The sequence below is a fragment of the Trichomonas vaginalis genome, chromosome V (genome assembly GCF_026262505.1).
Source record: "Trichomonas vaginalis G3 chromosome V, whole genome shotgun sequence".
Classification (NCBI taxonomy): domain Eukaryota; phylum Parabasalia; order Trichomonadida; family Trichomonadidae; genus Trichomonas; species Trichomonas vaginalis.
The window spans coordinates 32,663,842-32,682,807 of NC_067207.1; the positions used below are offsets into that span (position 1 = coordinate 32,663,842).

Here is an 18,966-nt window from a genome sequence, read left to right on the forward strand (position 1 = left end):
TATGACTTATTTTTGAAGAACTGAAGGTGTCACCATGTCACCATGTGTCACCAGGTTATTTAACTTCTCTGAAAAAATGAGACAACATGACATTTAGACAACAACACAGGAGGAAGGCAGTTATGAATTATTTTTGAAGAACTGAAGGTGTCACCATGTTACCATGTGCTACCAGGTCATTTAACTTCTCTGAAAAAAATGAGACAACATGACATTTTGACAACAACACAGGAGGATTAATGAGGAAGGCAGTTATGACTTATTTTTGAAGAACTGAAGGTGTCACCATGTCACCATGTGTCACCAGGTTATTTAACTTCTCTGAAAAAATGAGACAACATGACATTTAGACAACAACACAGGAGGAAGGCAGTTATGAATTATTTTTGAAGAACTGAAGGTGTCACCATGTTACCATGTGCTACCAGGTCATTTAACTTCTCTGAAAAAGTGTGACAACATGACATTTTGACAACAACACAGGAAATAAATGTTTACGTAAATGTTTTGTCATGATTTCTTCATCGTAATGAGCGTAAATGATCCAAAAATAATGTTTAGGTGAAGAGGTGAGATCTCACCTCTTTTCTCACCTCATGAATTTTCATGATTTCTTCATCGTAATGAGCGTAAATGATCCAAAAATAATGTTTATGTTAGAATGTTAGATCTAACACCTTTTCTAACATGTTTTCTAACATGGAGGATTTCATTAGATATACACATTCTTCCCTAAACATTATTTTAGTTAAAGTCCATCAAATATTTTTAGGATACTTTCACCAAATAATGTTTATATCTAATGAAACAGTAAAGTATTATATCTATTAAATCGTCTATGATGTAAATTGTGTATAGAATGAAATGAAGGAAGAATGTGTATATCTAATGAAACAGTAAAGTATTATATCTATTAAATCGTCTATGATGTAAATTATGTATAGAATGAAATGGAGGAAGAATGTGTATATCTAATGAAACAGTAAAGTATTATATCTATTAAATCGTCTATGATGTAAATTATGTATAGAATGAAATGGAGGAAGAATGTGTATATCTAATGAAATCCTCCATGTTAGAAAACATGTTAGAAAAGGTGTTAGATCTAACATTCTAACATAAACATTATTTTTGGATCATTTACGCTCATTACGATGAAGAAATCATGAAAATTCATGAGGTGAGAAAAGAGGTGAGATCTCACCTCTTCACCTAAACATTATTTTTGGATCATTTACGCTCATTACGATGAAGAAATCATGACAAAACATTTACGTTCATGTTTGACAAAGCATATACGATGAAGAAATCATGACAAAACATTTACGTTCATGTTTGACAAAGCATATACGTTCATGTTTGACAAAGCATATACGTTCATGTTTGACAAAGCATATACGTTCATGTTTGACAAAGCATATACGATGAAGAAATCATGACAAAGCATATACGTTCATGTTTGACAAAACATAAACGAAGAAATCATGACAAAACATAAACGGTGAAATCATGACAAAGCATATACGCTCATTACGATGAAGAAATCATGAAAATTCATGAGGTGAGAAAAGGTGTTAGATCTAACATTCTAACATAAACATTATTTTTGGATCATTTACGCTCATTACGATGAAGAAATCATGACAAAACATTTACGTTCATGTTTGACAAAGCATATACGATGAAGAAATCATTAAAATTCATGAGGTGAGAAAAGAGGTGAGAAAAGAGGTGAGATCTCACCTCTTCACCTAAACATTATTTTTGGATCATTTACGCTCATTACGATGAAGAAATCATGACAAAACATTTACGTTCATGTTTGACAAAGCATATACGAAGAAATCATGACAAAACATTTACGTAAACATTTATTTCCTGTGTTGTTGTCAAAATGTCATGTTGTCACACTTTTTCAGAGAAGTTAAATGACCTGGTAGCACATGGTAACATGGTGACACCTTCAGTTCTTCAAAAATAATTCATAACTGCCTTCCTCCTGTGTTGTTGTCTAAATGTCATGTTGTCTCATTTTTTCAGAGAAGTTAAATAACCTGGTGACACATGGTGACATGGTGACACCTTCAGTTCTTCAAAAATAAGTCATAACTGCCTTCCTCATTAATCCTCCTGTGTTGTTGTCAAAATGTCATGTTGTCTCATTTTTTTCAGAGAAGTTAAATGACCTGGTAGCACATGGTAACATGGTGACACCTTCAGTTCTTCAAAAATAATTCATAACTGCCTTCCTCCTGTGTTGTTGTCTAAATGTCATGTTGTCTCATTTTTTCAGAGAAGTTAAATAACCTGGTGACACATGGTGACATGGTGACACCTTCAGTTCTTCAAAAATAAGTCATAACTGCCTTCCTCATTAATCCTCCTGTGTTGTTGTCAAAATGTCATGTTGTCTCATTTTTTTCAGAGAAGTTAAATAACCTGGTGACACATGGTGACATGGTGACCCCTTCAGTTCTTCAAAAATAATTCATAACTGCCTTCCTCTTGTGTTGTCAAAATGTCATGAGTTAAATTACCTGGTGACCTGGTGACCCCTTCAGTTCTTCAAAAATAAGTCATTATTGAATAACCTGAAAACATTAACGTAAACATTATTTTTGGGTCATTTATACTCATTACGATGAAGAAGTCTTGACAAAACATATACGTTCATGTTTGACAAAACATATACGATGAAGTTTTGACAAAACATATACGATGAAGTTTCGACAAAGCATATACGATGAAACCTTGACAAAACATTTACGTACATGTTTGACAAATCATTTACGATGAAATCATGACAAAACATATACGCTCATTACGATGAAACCTTGACAAAACATATACGTTCATATTTGACAAATCATTTACGATGAAGTTTTGACACGAAGTGAAGATTTGCACTTCGTCAAAAAGTGAAGGTTCCCGAAGGTTTCAAACCGCCATACTTTACATTTTGTACAAAAATATTGTGAGTAAATGAACTCATTATTTTTACATCATGACAAAACATATACGATGAAATCATGACAAAACATATACGTTCATTACGATGAAGAAATCATGACAAAACATATACGATGAAGTTTATTTCCTGGACTGTTGTCTAAATGTCATGTTGTCAGTAATTTTAAGAGAAGTTAATTAACCTGGTGACATGGTGACGTAGTGACACCTAAAAACCATCTACCCTAAACATTATTTTTGGTGTAAATTCAGCAACAAAATGAACGAGGTCAGGATGTATGCAAATACCTTTGAATTCATTCATAACGCCTTAGTAAGCTCATAAAATGTTTGTTTTGCATCACATTTTGACGAAGTGAAGATTTGCACTTCGTCAAAAATGTTTTGCATTCTCTACTGTATCTTCGAGTTCTTCTTCATCTAACTTCTCATGAACTTTCTTGTCTATGGAGTCCATAATATCTTTGACATAAAATGCATACTTTACAGAGCACCATTCAGCAACAAAATGAACGAGGTCAGGATGTATGCAAATACCTTTGAATTCATTCATAACGCCTTAGTAAGCTCATAAAATGTTTGTTTTGAGGTCGAGCCACTTTTGGCTTGACCGTATTCTTTCAACCAAAACTCAAGAATTTTCCTGCGTGAATTTTGTATAAAAAGCAACCGTCTGAATTCAGGCGATTGCTATATTCTTCACAAAATGCCTTATAATACTCTTCGTTCTACAAAGCAAGCATATCATTGGTTTGAAAACCAACAGATAAAAGAAATTTTAGAAGAATTTCCTCATATGATTGCTTCCCTCGGAAAACCGAGGGAAGAGATTCCGTATGAAAATTCATGAGGTGAGAAAAGAGGTTAGATCTAACATTCTAACATAAACATTATTTTTGGGTCATTTACACTCATTACGATGAAGAAATCATGAAAATTCATGAGGTGAGAAAAGAGGTGAGATCTAACATTCTAACATAAACATTATTTTTGGATCATTTACACTCATTACGATGAAGAAATCATGACAAAACATGTACGCTCATTACGATGAAGAAATCATGAAAATTCAAGAGGGTAGAAATGAGGTTAGATCTACCCTTCTACCCTAAAATATATTTTGGGTCATTTACACTCATTACGATGAAGAAATCATGAAAATTCATGAGGTGAGAAAAGAGGTGAGAAAAGAGGTGAGATCTAACATTCTAACATAAACATTATTTTTGGATCATTTACACTCATTACGATGAAGAAATCATGACAAAGCATATACGTTCATGTTTGACAAAGCATAAACGTTCATGTTTGACAAAACATGTACGCTCATTACGATGAAGAAATCATGACAAAACATGTACGCTCATTACGATGAAGAAATCATGAAAATTCAAGAGGGTAGAAAAGAGGGTAGAAATGAGGTTAGATCTACCCTTCTACCCTAAAATATATTTTGGGTCATTTACACTCATTACGATGAAGAAATCATGAAAATTCAAGAGGGTAGAAAAGAGGGTAGAAATGAGGTTAGATCTACCCTTCTACCCTAAAATATATTTTGGGTCATTTACACTCATTACGATGAAGAAATCATGAAAATTCATGAGGTGAGAAAAGAGGTGAGAAAAGAGGTGAGATCTCACCTAAACATTATTTTTGGATCATTTACACTCATTACGATGAAGAAGTTTCGACAAAACATGTACGCTCATGTCTGACAAAGCATAAACGTTCATTACGATGAAGAAGTTTCGACAAAGCATAAACGTTCATGTTTGACAAAGCATATACGCTCATTACGATGAAGAAGTTTCGACAAAGCATATACGCTCATTACGATGAAGAAGTTTCGACAAAGCATAAACGTTCATGTTTGACAAAGCATATACGCTCATTACGATGAAGAAATCATGAAAATTCATGAGGTGAGAAAAGAGGTGAGAAAAGAGGTGAGATCTCACCTAAACATTATTTTTGGATCATTTACACTCATTACGATGAAGAAGTTTCGACAAAACATATACGTTCATTACGATGAAGAAGTTTCGACAAAACATGTACGCTCATTACGACGAAGAAGTCTTGACAAAACATATACGTTCATTACGATGAAGAAGTTTCGACAAAACATATACGTTCATTACGATGAAGAAGTTTCGACAAAACATGTACGCTCATTACGACGAAGAAGTCTTGACAAAACATAAACGAAGAAAGCATGACAAAACATGTACGATGAAGAAGTTTCGACAAATCATTTACGTTCATGTTTGACAAAGCATATACGCTCATTACGATGAAGAAGTTTCGACAAAACATGTACGATTAAATCATGACAAATCATTTACGTTCATGTTTGACAAAGCATATACGTTCATTACGATGAAGAAATCATGACAAATCATTACGATTAAATCATGACAAATCATTTATGTTATACAGTAATGTTAGTCATGAATGTTTGTCCTACGTGTTGGCGTTAGTGTTGAAAAATAATGTTTGTCCTACATGAAGCCGTACAAGCGTTTGAATTTGTTTATGAATAAGATTACTCTCTTGTTTTCTGTATCTATCATAGTAACATAAGCAGCACCTGTTTTTGTAAAGTTTATATGAAGTTTTCGATAGTTAAGACCTGTATAATAATAGAATGCGTCTTCATTCTCAACATAGTAGTAGAACTCAAACGAATGCTTACCATAATCTGTTATTTCAACAGCTTCGTCAGATATTTCATCAACGAACTCATAAACTATATCGCCATACTTGCTTTTATTTCTATTGTTTTCAGATTTAGAACACCAACGAAGGTTTGAGATTCTGTTGTCCGTTCTATCATGATTTATATGGTCTATTTCTTTCAAATTGTTTGGATTTTCAATCCACTGTTCTGCAATAATTCTATGCTTTAAGTACATTTTGTTGTTTAAACTAAGCACAATATAACCATAATTATTTAAGCATTCACTCTTAATATGTTTGTTTTCTTTCGACGAATAGTAAAAGGATATGTCGTACAAATCTCATAATCTTCATGATTTCTCAATGTTTCCCATTGAGTTTGTTCCCCACTAACGTTCTCATTGACGTCCTCAATATCTTCTTCCTCACTGAACTCGTCAATATTTTCACTAGCTCCTTCTGTAATGTTTTCATCGGCATTGTCATTGACTTCTTCTGTAATGTTAGATGTTGTTGTTTCGCTCATGTTCTTTCACTAATGTTAAAAGTTATGTTGTACGAATTTTGAACAGAATTTAGAGCAGTTATGAAACAATGAAGTACTTTTACGCTATTGAAAGGAACTATGAGAGTGAAGTACATGACAGCAATGACAAAAGGAACTAATATCAAACCTAATGAAATCGCTCACGAGGACATAGAGCTTAACAAGTACTTTGTGGAGTATCTTATAAGTGAAGAGTATGTAAGACCTTACTTCATGTTTGACAGCATGAATGAGGATGTTATTTCATGGTTAAAGAATATAAGCAATGTTTTCGGTAAGTACGTCATAGATGACAAAGGTCTTGTTGTATTTTATGAGACAGCAATACGAACACAGGAACTAATGGATATTATGCACTCAACAGCAAAGAAAGGATTTAGTACTATTGGCATGAATGAACATTGCAGGAATGACATATACAACCTATGCTCACGAAAGCCTTACACAAAAGCAATACAAATGATAGAACATAAGCGTCTAAGGTCAGCAAATGAAATCATTACTGTCAGTGGTTATGAAAGAACTGTTAGCAAAGATGAGTGGAAACAGCTATTCATATTAAGGAAGGACGTTGCTGAACTAGTTAAACCTGTTGCACAAACATTGTTTCAGATAAGACCAGCAATGACTAAGAACCCTTTGACCTTAGTCAATGAGACCATAGAGGTTGAAGATAATGACATGAAAGAACTAGGAATGAATGAGAGAAGTTGTGAAGGATGTTTGAGTCAAAACACATGGTTCTTCAGAGCTGTTAAGAAACTTAGTAAAGAACGACAGAAATATTTTATAGAGAAGTATTGCAAAGGATGTGTAAATGAATTGCTTGAAATAGAACTTAGAGACACTTTCACACTAAAGGACTTGAGGAGAAATAAGTACATGAGTGAGGACGGTATTGACATAGCTAGTGTTATAAATGACTTAAGAAGATGTGTTGTTGTTATTGACGGAGCACGTATGACATATCTAGTGAAAGATTATGATGGAATACGAGACACAACAACACTTGTGTCAGTAGATAGCAAGGAATTCAATAAGCTCATGAAGAGTATTTATGTAGGACGTATTGAGGAGAAGGATGTGAACGCACTGATGATTTATGAAGCGGGTCAGAACAAGAACTATCTTATGAAGTCAGGCATGAGATTCTTTGACGAAAGAGATGACATTTACAGCTATTTCAGAGGATATGAGTATGAGGTACTGAATGAAGTAGATGAAAGCGTTATTGAAGGATATTTGAAACATGTTCACGATGTCATATGTAATGAGGATGAAGAGCTTTATGAGTATGTTTTGAACTGGTTCGCCTACATCGTTCAAAATCCTTGTGGAAAGACTGGAACAGTACTTTTGTTAATAGGAAAGCAAGGAACTGGTAAGAATGTACTTAGTAATGTTCTATGCGAGCTCATTAGCAAGTACGCCAACAATAATATAACGGCAATAGAGAATGTGGTTGGTAGATTCAATGCTGCTATTGAGAACATGAAGCTCATCGTATGCAATGAACTAAGCTCATGCGATACGTCTAAGGTCATGAACCACGACGCACTAAAGTCAATAGTAACAGAGACTCAGTTGGACTTAAATCAGAAGTGTCAGCCAGTAAGAAAGATAGAGAATGTTTGTAATATCATCATGATATCTAACAACTTCAACTCAGTAAAGATTGACAAAGACGACAGAAGATTTGTTGTCATTGACGTAAGCAGCAGATACAAAGGAAATTACGAATATTTCTCAAATCTCATTGAAAGCTTTAATGAAGAGTTTTATTCAAACTTACTGACGTACTTCATGAAGAAAGATTTAAGTGAATTTGATGTAAGGAAGATACCATTCACCAGGGCTAAACAAGAACTCATCGAAATGAACAAAACACCTTACCAAATGTTTTACGAGGAGTTCTATGAAAAGTTTGTATCCGGATGGAATTGTACAGAGTGCTACAGAAGATATAAAGAATTTGCGAAGGAGAATGAATTCTTTGCATGTAGTTCAAATGTATTTGGTGGCAAGATGAGAGAATTTGTGAAGAGAAGTAGAAAGCGAGACGGTTCTGCAAGAAGTTATATTTACGAAGCAAGTATGATATTAGAAGGTCGTGGAAAGAAAGAAACAGTGAATTATGAGGAAGTGCTTGAAAAATTCATGGAGTACATGGGAAGCAATATAACATACAACAAAGACATATACAGTGAGTTTAAGTACTACTGTGAACAGCATGAGATTGAAGTAATGAGTAAAGGAGACTTTGAAACGCTTATGAAAGACAGTAAGGAGGTCGTTCATGAGAACAGTGTTGAAATAGTTCATGAGAACAGTGAGGAGGTCATACATGAATGCAATGATGAAATAGTTCACGATGTCGTTCGTGAAGAAGTCATTGCAACAAAGAATGATATAAAGGATTTCATAGAACTTAACAAGGAGGAGTTTAAAGAAGGCTATGAAGTGAAAAGATGTGAAGAAGATTTCTTGGCGTATTTGAAGAAAAAGAGACTAAAGCCAATGGCTCAAAATAAGTTTCAATCGATGTTTGAAAAGAAACGTTTGAGCTATGGTGGTGTAAGAAGCACATATTACTTTGTTAAGAAGTGAGGACATTTATTTTTGTCGTTAGTGTTGGAGTTTTGTGCTGAGGTTAGTACTTGTCGTTAGTGTTGGAGTTTGTGGTTGTTGTTAGTGAGAGAATAAATTAAATCATGAACTTTGCCATGGTCTCTGTCCCTAGTAGTTTTCATTAAGTTCTGGAAATAATGAAAGTCATAAACTTTGCCATGGTCTCTGTCCCTAGTTCCTCAAAATCCTTGACAACGTTGCTTAGAAATTTTGGTTCAAAACCTCATCTGATTTTAATCTGTTATGCTACCTGTTAAGTTTCGCGAGATTATAAATGTCATGGAGTTATATAAAAAGGAGGGACAGCTAGGGACACTGGAAGTACTTGTAAGGCTATCTGTTAAGATTGCATGAAATACTAAAAAGTCATGAAATTCATTATCGCTGTGCTAGCTTCACCTTTGATTGAAATGACGACTAAAGTCACTGAAGCAATGAAACAAAAGTTCTTGGTAGAATACATTAAATCAGGAGCGGTTCCAGAAGGTTTTTACGTTCATACTATGAAGGATGGTAGAGTTCAGTTTAGAAAGATAAAGCAACCATTAGATAAAGAAGGAATTTTGAGAAAGATTAAACTTCATGAGGACAACATTGCTGAACTTAAGAAGAAGCTAGAAGAGTTGGAGAAAGGAAGAGAGTTATAAAGCAATGAATTCAACAGGGTAGAAATGAGGTTAGAAAACGTGTTAGATCTAACATTCTAACATAAACATATTTTTGTGCTATGTTTTCATACGTGTGAGGGTGGTGATATCATTAATTTTTAAGTTTATTTTTTATTTTATTTTTATATAAATGACGAAAACTATTGAGATAACAAACTACAACGGTCATGAGTTCAAGAATTGTTCTTCGTTCCTCGTGAAAATACATTCTATCAGATACGAGGGAGAAAGGGTAAAGTTAGTTTGAGCGTTTATGACTACAAGCATAATGGAAAGTTTATACAAGCATATGATACAAACGGTAAGCGTGTTTCATTAGCTTTGTCAAAACTTACAGGTATAAACTATGACAGTGATTTTGACCTATATGAAGAAGAAAGTGAGTCAGAAGATTATGAGCTGTTATATGAAGCACAGCAATGGAGGAGTTGCAATACTTTTGTAAGTGAGAACGTTTATTTTTTTACATTAGTGAGGTGAAGTGGTTGGTGGCTTTGTAAATATTTAAGGTTAGGTTAGTGTTGTCGTTTGTGTTGTAAAATATACGTTAACGGTTTTGTAAAGTGTCAAATTCACATATCATGGGTAAGGAGGCGCGCAGTGCCGCCGTACCCTTGATATGTATACTAACTTCATTATTGAAGATACCAATAATGTTTCATATGAAAGAACAGCACCGAAGGAAGACGAAGTTGAAAGGTCTATACCATTCGTTATTAAGAACATAAAAGATATAAAAACGTATAAACATTATATTTATTCATTTATTTCAGAAAAAATGGAAACAACCCATAAAACATCTTCTCATCATTTTATAGCTATTCATACATTCCTTTTCAAAGTTGTGAAATTAAATAAAACAGGAATTAGATTTAATGTATCAGGGTACGCATTCTTGAGTAAATTAAAATGTATTCGTCACGTCGCAGATGATAAAAATTTATGTATTCTTAATTCATTTTATGGGCTTTAAAGAATAAACTTTATTTTTTAATTTTTATTCTTACATAAATGAACAAAAACGGAACAGTTAAAATGAATGATAATCAAATTAGAGCAGAAGGTAGAAGGTTATTTAAACGCTTCTATAACATTCCTGATGGTGTTAATCCTAAAACTCGTAGAAGCTATTTAAATGAAGCAATAGATGCATATGAAGGGTTTGACATTTCATCAGAAAGTGAGAGATTAGCGAGAATGTTAAATGTTAATATTGATTTCTATTATTGTGATCCTCAACCAGAAGACGTGGACATAAATAAGGTAGACTTTCCATTAGTGGAATCAATAATGATAGATCCAGAATTTGAAACAGTAAATATTTTATTAACACAGAGTCCATGTGGAAAACTTCACGCTGACAGAATAACAGACGTTGAAGCACTCACCGGCTATAAAGTTTGTCCATATTGTAAAGAAGAAGTTTATTCTATTCGCGATGATCCAGAAAGGAAAAACCAAAGAAGATTTTTAAAGCATTGTGAGAAATGTAAAGAAAATAATGGAAGATTAATTCAAGACGTTCAATTGCAAAAGACACAGCAACCATATGCACCACATATTACGAAACAGAAGATATATCAGTGGTTATTAGCTCACAATTTGCAGGAATATTATCAACCGACAAGATATTATATTACTTTTGACTTTGAAACATTAGAGACTAAAGAAGAATTACAACTTTCTGAGTGTGCAACTTTGAACGCTTACTTAAAACCATTCATGGTATCATCAACGGTTAAATTAAGCGATAAAACATACACGAGGAATTTTTGTTTAACTTCGAGTGATTCTTTTATTTCTGATTGGATTGAGTTTTTATTTTCAACCTGTTCATTAGTTGCTAAATCAAATATTGAACAATATGAAGAATTATTGAAGCCACAAACGGCGGGGACTTTGTCTCATACATTAAATGAAAAACAGAAGAAAGCATTTAAAGAACTTCTAGATGAGGAATTCAATAAAGTGAATATCATAGGTTTTAATTCGGGAAAGTTTGATTTAAATTTAATTCTTCATGATTTAAACACTGCAAAATGGAAAATAAAATCAATGCTGGGTTCATCTTCACAATTTAAGCAAATCATTGTAAAGAAAACAAACGTTCCATATGAATTGAGATTTATTGACATCAGAAATTATATAGCGGGTGGGACATTAGACCAATTCACTCAAGATTTCGGAAACAATAAATCACGTGTTAAATCCTTTTTCCCTTATCAATTCATCACATGGGAGAATTATATAAAGTGGAACCATTCACTCAAGATTCATTTTATTCAACATTAACTCAAGAAACTATATCAGATAGTGATTATCAAATATATCTCAATGATGCTAAAAATTTTAAGAAAAGATTAGAATATTTTATTCATTATTGCAATAAAGATGTTGAAATTATGATTGACCCAATCGATAAAATTATTGAAGAAACATTTGTTTATAAAATTGACATGCTTCATAATCTTTCTTTATCATCGAATGCTTCAATGATTCGTTACGCTTTAGCATATAAAGACTTTAATCCTAATGAAAAATATCCTGAGGAAGAGATAGAATCAAGTTTTGAATTAACGAAAAAGTATTGGAAATATAAAATTGAATCATATAAGAACAAGATGAAAAAGCAGAAAGGGATAGTAAAAATAATGTTTCAATGGATGATTTTCAATACTATCACGATTTAATCCTTTCATCTAAATGCAAAATGTGTGGTAAAGCGTTTACATATGCAAATAAACCAACATTGGATAGAATCGATAATGAAAAACCACATACCAAAGAAAATTGTCAGTTAATGTGTTGTTATTGCAATGTCGTAAAATCAAATAAAGATGAAGATGTTCAACGTTAAGAATCAATTTAAGAAATTATGCATTAAAAAATAATTTACCAATGACTTTAGATTCAGTTGAAGCTTATCACATTCTCCGTAATGGAATTACTGGTGGTTTATCAAATGTTCAACATAGAGTAAATCTTAAAGGAATCACGCACATTAATAAACTTTCATATAATCCAGAAACTAAAACTGTATCAAATGAGGACACTTCAAACATTATGACTCATTTCGTTGGTGTTGATTTTAATTCATTATATCCTTCATCATTTTCATCTAATCCTCATGATTTCATTCAATATACTGACCATAAAATGTATATGCCGGGAAGATTGAATGGTGTTATCATTTGTGATACAGCAACAAAGAAAGCAAAAGCACTGGGAATTATTAGAAAGAAAAATACTTTATTCGTGGCTGAAGTAAAGGGTCACATTGATGAAAAATACATTAATGATTACATAAACTTTTTACCGATAATAAGAAACTTAGATATTATCACAGATGAAAAAACAATTGGTAGTTTTATGTATAATTACATGAAATCAAACAATCTACCAGTTGACCAGAAACAGAGAAAATTAACTCAGTTAGCATCAACACACAACCAATATCAACCATTTTCTTCTTATTATCTTTGGTATCTAATAGACAGATTTAATTTTATCATCGATGACATTCAATCAATTTTAACATTTACTAAAAACACTTGTTTTAATGAATTTGCGAACGAATTTATGAACGAAAGACAAAAGGCTGAATTAGAAGGAAATAAAGGAAAAAGTTTATTTTGCAAGATTTCGCTTAATGGATCATATGGTTACGATGCAATGAATACACAAAATTACACAAAGACTAAAATAATGAATGCACAGAAGGCACGCGTTGCATGTATGCCAAATAAGTTTAAAAACATAAGAGAAATAGGAGAGGATACGTATCAAGTGATGCTCAAAGATAGATTTTATAGATGTGAAACATGTTTACAAGAGGCATTCTTCACTTTAGATAATGCTAAATACTGGTATTTGGTTTTCATTTATGATTTTATGTATAAATGCATGGATGTTAATCGTTTTCATTTCATTGAAGGTGATACTGATTCATCTTATTGGGCAATCGCTGGTGATCCAAATCTTCCTAACACTCAAGCATTTCAAGCAATTGTTACCGATAAACAATTTTATGATAAAAACATTTTCAAATTCGCACCATTTGATTTCTTCTGTTTTGATGAGAAATTTAAACCTAAATTAAAGAATAAAGCTGAAGAAAAAGCACATGAGAAGAAGTTATTGGGTTTAGCAATTGAGAAACAAGGCGATAACATGGTTGCTTTATGTCCTAAATGTTATACATCATTCAACGGTTCAATTGATGAAAGTGATTTTAAAAAGATTGCACAAAAAATGAAAGGTGTTAGTTTACGACAAAATAAACAATTAACACCTAAAAATTATTTAGATATAATAAATGATAAAGTGATATTTGATGGTCAGAATATTAATTTACAACTTCAAAACGGGTCAATGACTCGCTTAACAATCGGTAAGACTGCATTAACAGGAGCACACACTAAGGCTGTATGTTGTGAAAATGGATGTTGTATGCCATTTATTTAATAAAATGCCACAGAAGAGACAAAAGGAACCGTTAATAATGGTTTTGATTTTTGATCAAAGAGGTGGGCACCCTTAAAACACTTATTTTATTTTTATATAAATGGATAACACAGATTTAAAAATTTTAATTGATGATTTAGTATTTAATCAAAATTTTCTTGATTATTATGATTTAAAAGCATATCTCCAAAAATATGATAACACTATAACGGGTGATGATATGGAATATTATTATCCATATTATAAAAATGAAATTTTGAAATATCATGATAAAATAATTTCTAAAATTAAAGACAAAATTAAAAATAATGAATATATAAAGGGAAAAACTAAATCACAACTTAAACAATTGAAAGATTTCAAAAATAAAGTATTAACAGAAGAAGATATTGATGAATTATATAATTTATATAATCCTGAGCCGCAAAAACCAAATGTTCAACAGCTAAAGATACAAAACGCCCAAGTCCTTCAGACCATAAATGAAGCACAAGCTTTAATTTATGATTCATTAGTTAAACCACATTCAGCCCGACTTTTAAATGAAGATCAACTTTTGGAATTCATCCTTCAACATAAACTCGAAGCGGGAAAGTATATCAAACCTTTATATACAGTATATTTAAAACAAATGAATAGAATACATCCAGAATTAATGAAAGGAGGAATGAAATCCAAAATCAAAGCAGATAAAATTAAACCACTTGCAACACCAAAACCTCCAACAGTAGTACCTCCTCCTCTTTCAGTTAATCCTTCATCATTCACTTTATTATATCCATTTCAAACATTAAAGAAGCAAAAAGATTTTAAAAAGGATTTCAAAATATTAAATAAACCAATTGACCCAAAAATTCAGCCATTAAAGGAAAATTTTGGTCGCCCCTCATTTGCACTATATCCATATTCATACGAAATCGATCATTTAGAATATTCAAAAGGAAACGTTACTTATTTATTCGCCATTAACATTAACACTAGATATTTATATTGCATTCCAGTGAAAGGGAAAACAGAACAGGAAACAAGAAGAGCTATTCAATACTTACTAGATCATGAAAGAGTAGATAATATAAGGGGTGATGGTGATAAAGGATTTCAGGCAGCTATGGCTCATTATTTCCCACAAATTCATTTTTACTTTTCATCCTCTCCATATACGTTTCATAATAAAATAGTTGATGTGGTAATGAGAACTCTTAGAGATGCGTTAGGGGTTAATGGTCAGATATACTGGGATGGAAATCATGACTCCATCATACAGCAGTTAGTATATTATTACAATAATACATGGCATAGAACTATAAACATGAAACCAGTGGAAATGAAAAATGAGATTTCAAAAGAATGGGAATATATTAGAAAACAAATGGAAAGGTTAAATGATGTTAAACGTGAACAAATTAATTCGGGGCTCATGAATTTTAAACAAGGGGATAAAGTTTTGATTCATCTCGATTATGGAAAAACTGATAAATCAATGACAAAAAGAAGACGAAGATTTGACACAATAGCTGAATTTGTTAGATATATTAACGGTACTGCATTAGTTGAGGTTAACAATAAATTAATAGAAATTCCGATTTATTTTATTACTCCATTATATTTAAATAATATTTAATTTTTTTATTTCGTAAGAAATGGGTGACAACGAAGCAGCCAAGAGTCCTGACGATGAATATAAAAAGAAACTAAACAAAATTAAATCAAAAATATGCTATTACAAAAAGAAGCCGCAATGTGGTGAGGTTGAAAACGATAAAGAAATAATCGAAAAATTAGAAACTTACCGTTCAATCCTTAAATTGAGTGAAGCAAAAATAAAAGAATTTAATAGAATAAATAAATTGATTGGAAGAGATGAATTTAATAAAGATGAATTTTTAAACTCAATCCAAATTTAATTTTTTCAGTGCTACCATGTTACCGGGTGCTACCAGGTAATTTAATTTCTTTTAAAAATGGTGACAACATGACATTTTGACAACATCACAGGAGGAAGGCATTCATGAATTATTTTTGAAGAACTGAAGGTGCTACCATGTTACCATGACATTTTGACAACAACACGAGAGGAAGGTAAAAATAAATTCAAATCATACTTTATAAAGCTTCATTTACAAGTATTTCATCATCAGTAAATGAATCCTCATTATCGTTTGGTTCAACCTGTTTATATAATCTTTTCATTTCTTCTTTCAAAACATAACACCATGTTTGTTTACCATCTATTCTTCTATGTTTCCTATCACATTTATCCTTAATACTCATTTGAAAATTCTTGTCTTTCATGTCTGATGGTTTGCAGAATAAAGCATTTTCACACATCATACCTGCACACAATTCATCATAATGTGTATTTATCCATGCATCTAAAGGATTTGCTGATAATTCAATTAAATCTTGTTTGGCTTCAGTCATCGGTATGATTCGTACATTAAATGATGAAAGGTCATATTGCATAAAATACGTCAGTAAATTATCATAAAATTCCTTTGTGCATGAATCCATTAAATTCTTGAAGTAATCAAATTGACCCTTAAATTTACCATTAACTCTTAAAACTACATATCTTCTGTCTCCAACTTCAATTTTGACAGGGTAAACGTTATTAGTTACGAAAATGAAATTAGCAACATTCTGAGCAGTTCTTCTGGGTTGATTCTTTTCATTAATTCTAATCTCATTATCCGTAATAATTGATTTCAAAGCGTTGAAGTTTGCGAGTCTGTCTTCACCAACATTCTTGAGTTCATTAAGTACAAGAAACATTTTATTCTCAACTACTGAGTTGAAATTACCCGTTAGCTCACCTATTTCGGTAATGTTTTTACATGAATAACCAGCGAGAAGTTCAGAAATAATGTCCTTGAATCTGTTTTTACCTGTTCCCTGAAGTCCTTTCAAAATAATTGCTGTTTCATTCTTGATTCCAGGATGTTGAATCATTGATGCAATCCAGCCGAGAAGGTATTTATACACTTCATCGTTATTATCACAAATGACTTCTTTAATGAAATTCATAAACATCTCAATTTTTGAGTAATCTGGTTTTTCAAGAATGTTGTATTTATAACCTTGAAACGTTGAGAAAACATCTGGGGAATCAGATTTAAAGCAAACACCCTTAACGGTTAATGAGGATAATTGATTTAGTAGTACATCCCATGCTGTTATTGTTTTACCTTCTTCATTAAATAATTTAATCATTTTAAGTGACTCTTTCATGTTTGATTGAAGAACGAATGATATTTGATTCATTTTGTCGTGGATATTATAGTCCTTTTGAATGAAATATTTATTTCCACAATCTACAAAACGGATTACACGTGATAAATCCTCAATTACTTCAGAACTGTTTTTATACTGATGATTTTCAGCCTTGCGTCTAATATCTGTTATCAAAACGAGTCATCAAGTTTGATAACAAATGTTATTTTTGGCTTACGTAATAAAGGTAAAACATATTCATCATAATATTCCTTTTGATATAGTTTTAGAATCTTCACCAAAACAAATGGAGAAGTCATTAAATATGCATATCTATCACGTGCTTTTCAAAATTACTTTTTGCATTTTCAGTTAAATTGCAGAAGTTATAAACGTTATCGTATGCTCATTAATTAAATGATTAGGTAACGAATTAATTGCTTGAAACAGTGTGAATAATGTTATTTCTTTTCTAAATTCATGTTTCCACGTCATTATGTACTTCAAAATCACTCATGCCATCAACTATGCTTTGAGCTAGTTTATCGTCAATGTTTACATCTTTGTTTTCATTCATTATACTCTTTATTTCTTCGTTCTTCTGTTCAACTCTTACCTTAATATTCAAATCATTTAATATATCATTCACTGTTCTGGTTAATGTTGAATCATAACTTCCACGAATGAATGAGTATGTATTGATTGGTTCTGTTGCATTCTTGCGAACTCTTGAATCAGCCATAACCACTAATGAACGCTTTGAATCATCAACAGAAGTCATGATATCAATATCATAATCATTGCAGGAATAACATTTAATCATTCTGTTCGAAACTGCATAGAAGAAATTAGTGTTGCAATAATGTGAAGACCTCCTGAAGCGGTTTTTAACGATAACATCTTTATCCGAAAGTTTTGATAAAATGTCTTTTCTAACTGTTTCTTTAAGTTCATCATCGTATGATTTATTGATATCAACATCTATAATCGTTAAATTTGATATTTTATTTACTAATAAAGCCATACCAGTTTTCCTTCCTCTTCCTCCATCATGTTTGAGGTAGTTATGTAAATCAATCGTGTTTTCACCAATTCTTTCGTTGAGGGTTTTAGTTTCTGTCATAATTAATTCCTCAACTAATGAATCAATAACTTTTTTCATCAGAAACGATATAGTTGCTGTTGTTGTTTGTTGCCGTCATTTATATAGGAATAAAAAAATAAAAATAATTTTAAAACTAACTTTATTTTTGGGCTGCATCATATTTCCATGACTGTTGTCAAAATGTCATGTTGTCACATTTTTTCAGAAATGTCAAAATTACCTGGTAGACCTTCAGTTCTTCAAAAATAAATCATTTTTACCTTCCTCCTGAACTGTTGTCAAAATGTCATGTTGTCACCATTTTTAAAAGAAATTAAATTACCTGGTAGCACCCGGTAACATGGTAGCACCTTCAGTTCTTCAAAAATAATTCATTTTTACCTTCCTCCTGTGATGTTGTCAAAATGTCAAAATTACCTGGTAGCACCTTCAGTTCTTCAAAAATAAATCATTTTTACCTTCCTCCTGTGATGTTGTCAAAATGTCATGTTGTCACCATTTTTAAAAGAAATTAAATTACCTGGTAGCACCCGGTAACATGGTAGCACCTTCAGTTCTTCAAAAATAATTCATTTTTACCTTCCTCCTGTGATGTTGTCAAAATGTCAAAATTACCTGGTAGCACTGAAATCAAATTTTGTTATCAGTTATTTTGACATCATTTTATTAACTTCATCTTTAGTTAATAATTT

At 31.9% G+C, this 18,966-nt stretch overlaps 4 protein-coding genes and 1 pseudogene across 5 annotated transcripts, besides 2 other annotated features; 3 read left to right on the forward strand and 2 right to left on the reverse strand.

Moving 5' to 3' along the window:
- Positions 1–5,926: 5,926 nt before the first annotated feature.
- TVAGG3_0445010 (uncharacterized protein) lies at positions 5,927–6,178 on the reverse strand (the record flags this gene model as incomplete). Its single annotated transcript, XM_051234362.1, has 1 exon — positions 5,927–6,178. The coding sequence occupies one exon, from the start codon at positions 6,176–6,178 to the stop codon at positions 5,927–5,929; it is 252 nt and encodes an 83-aa protein (XP_051104092.1).
- Positions 6,179–6,799: 621 nt separating this feature from the next.
- Positions 6,800–8,320: a mobile genetic element.
- Positions 8,321–9,457: 1,137 nt separating this feature from the next.
- Positions 9,458–18,966: part of a mobile genetic element that runs on past the window's edge.
- On the forward strand, positions 11,730–12,216 carry TVAGG3_0445040 (annotated as a pseudogene). Its single transcript has one exon. A coding segment is annotated over exon 1 (487 nt).
- On the forward strand, positions 12,394–13,368 carry TVAGG3_0445050 (DNA/RNA polymerases family; the record flags this gene model as incomplete). Its single annotated transcript, XM_051234363.1, has 1 exon — positions 12,394–13,368. A coding segment is annotated over one exon (975 nt), but the record flags the coding sequence as incomplete, so codon positions are not given.
- Positions 14,060–15,481, forward strand: TVAGG3_0445060 (integrase core domain containing protein family; the record flags this gene model as incomplete). Its single annotated transcript, XM_051234364.1, has 1 exon — positions 14,060–15,481. A coding segment is annotated over one exon (1,422 nt), but the record flags the coding sequence as incomplete, so codon positions are not given.
- Positions 16,063–17,220, reverse strand: TVAGG3_0445070 (uncharacterized protein; the record flags this gene model as incomplete). The annotated part of the gene is made up of 1 exon (XM_051234365.1): positions 16,063–17,220. The coding sequence occupies one exon, from the start codon at positions 17,218–17,220 to the stop codon at positions 16,063–16,065; it is 1,158 nt and encodes a 385-aa protein (XP_051104095.1).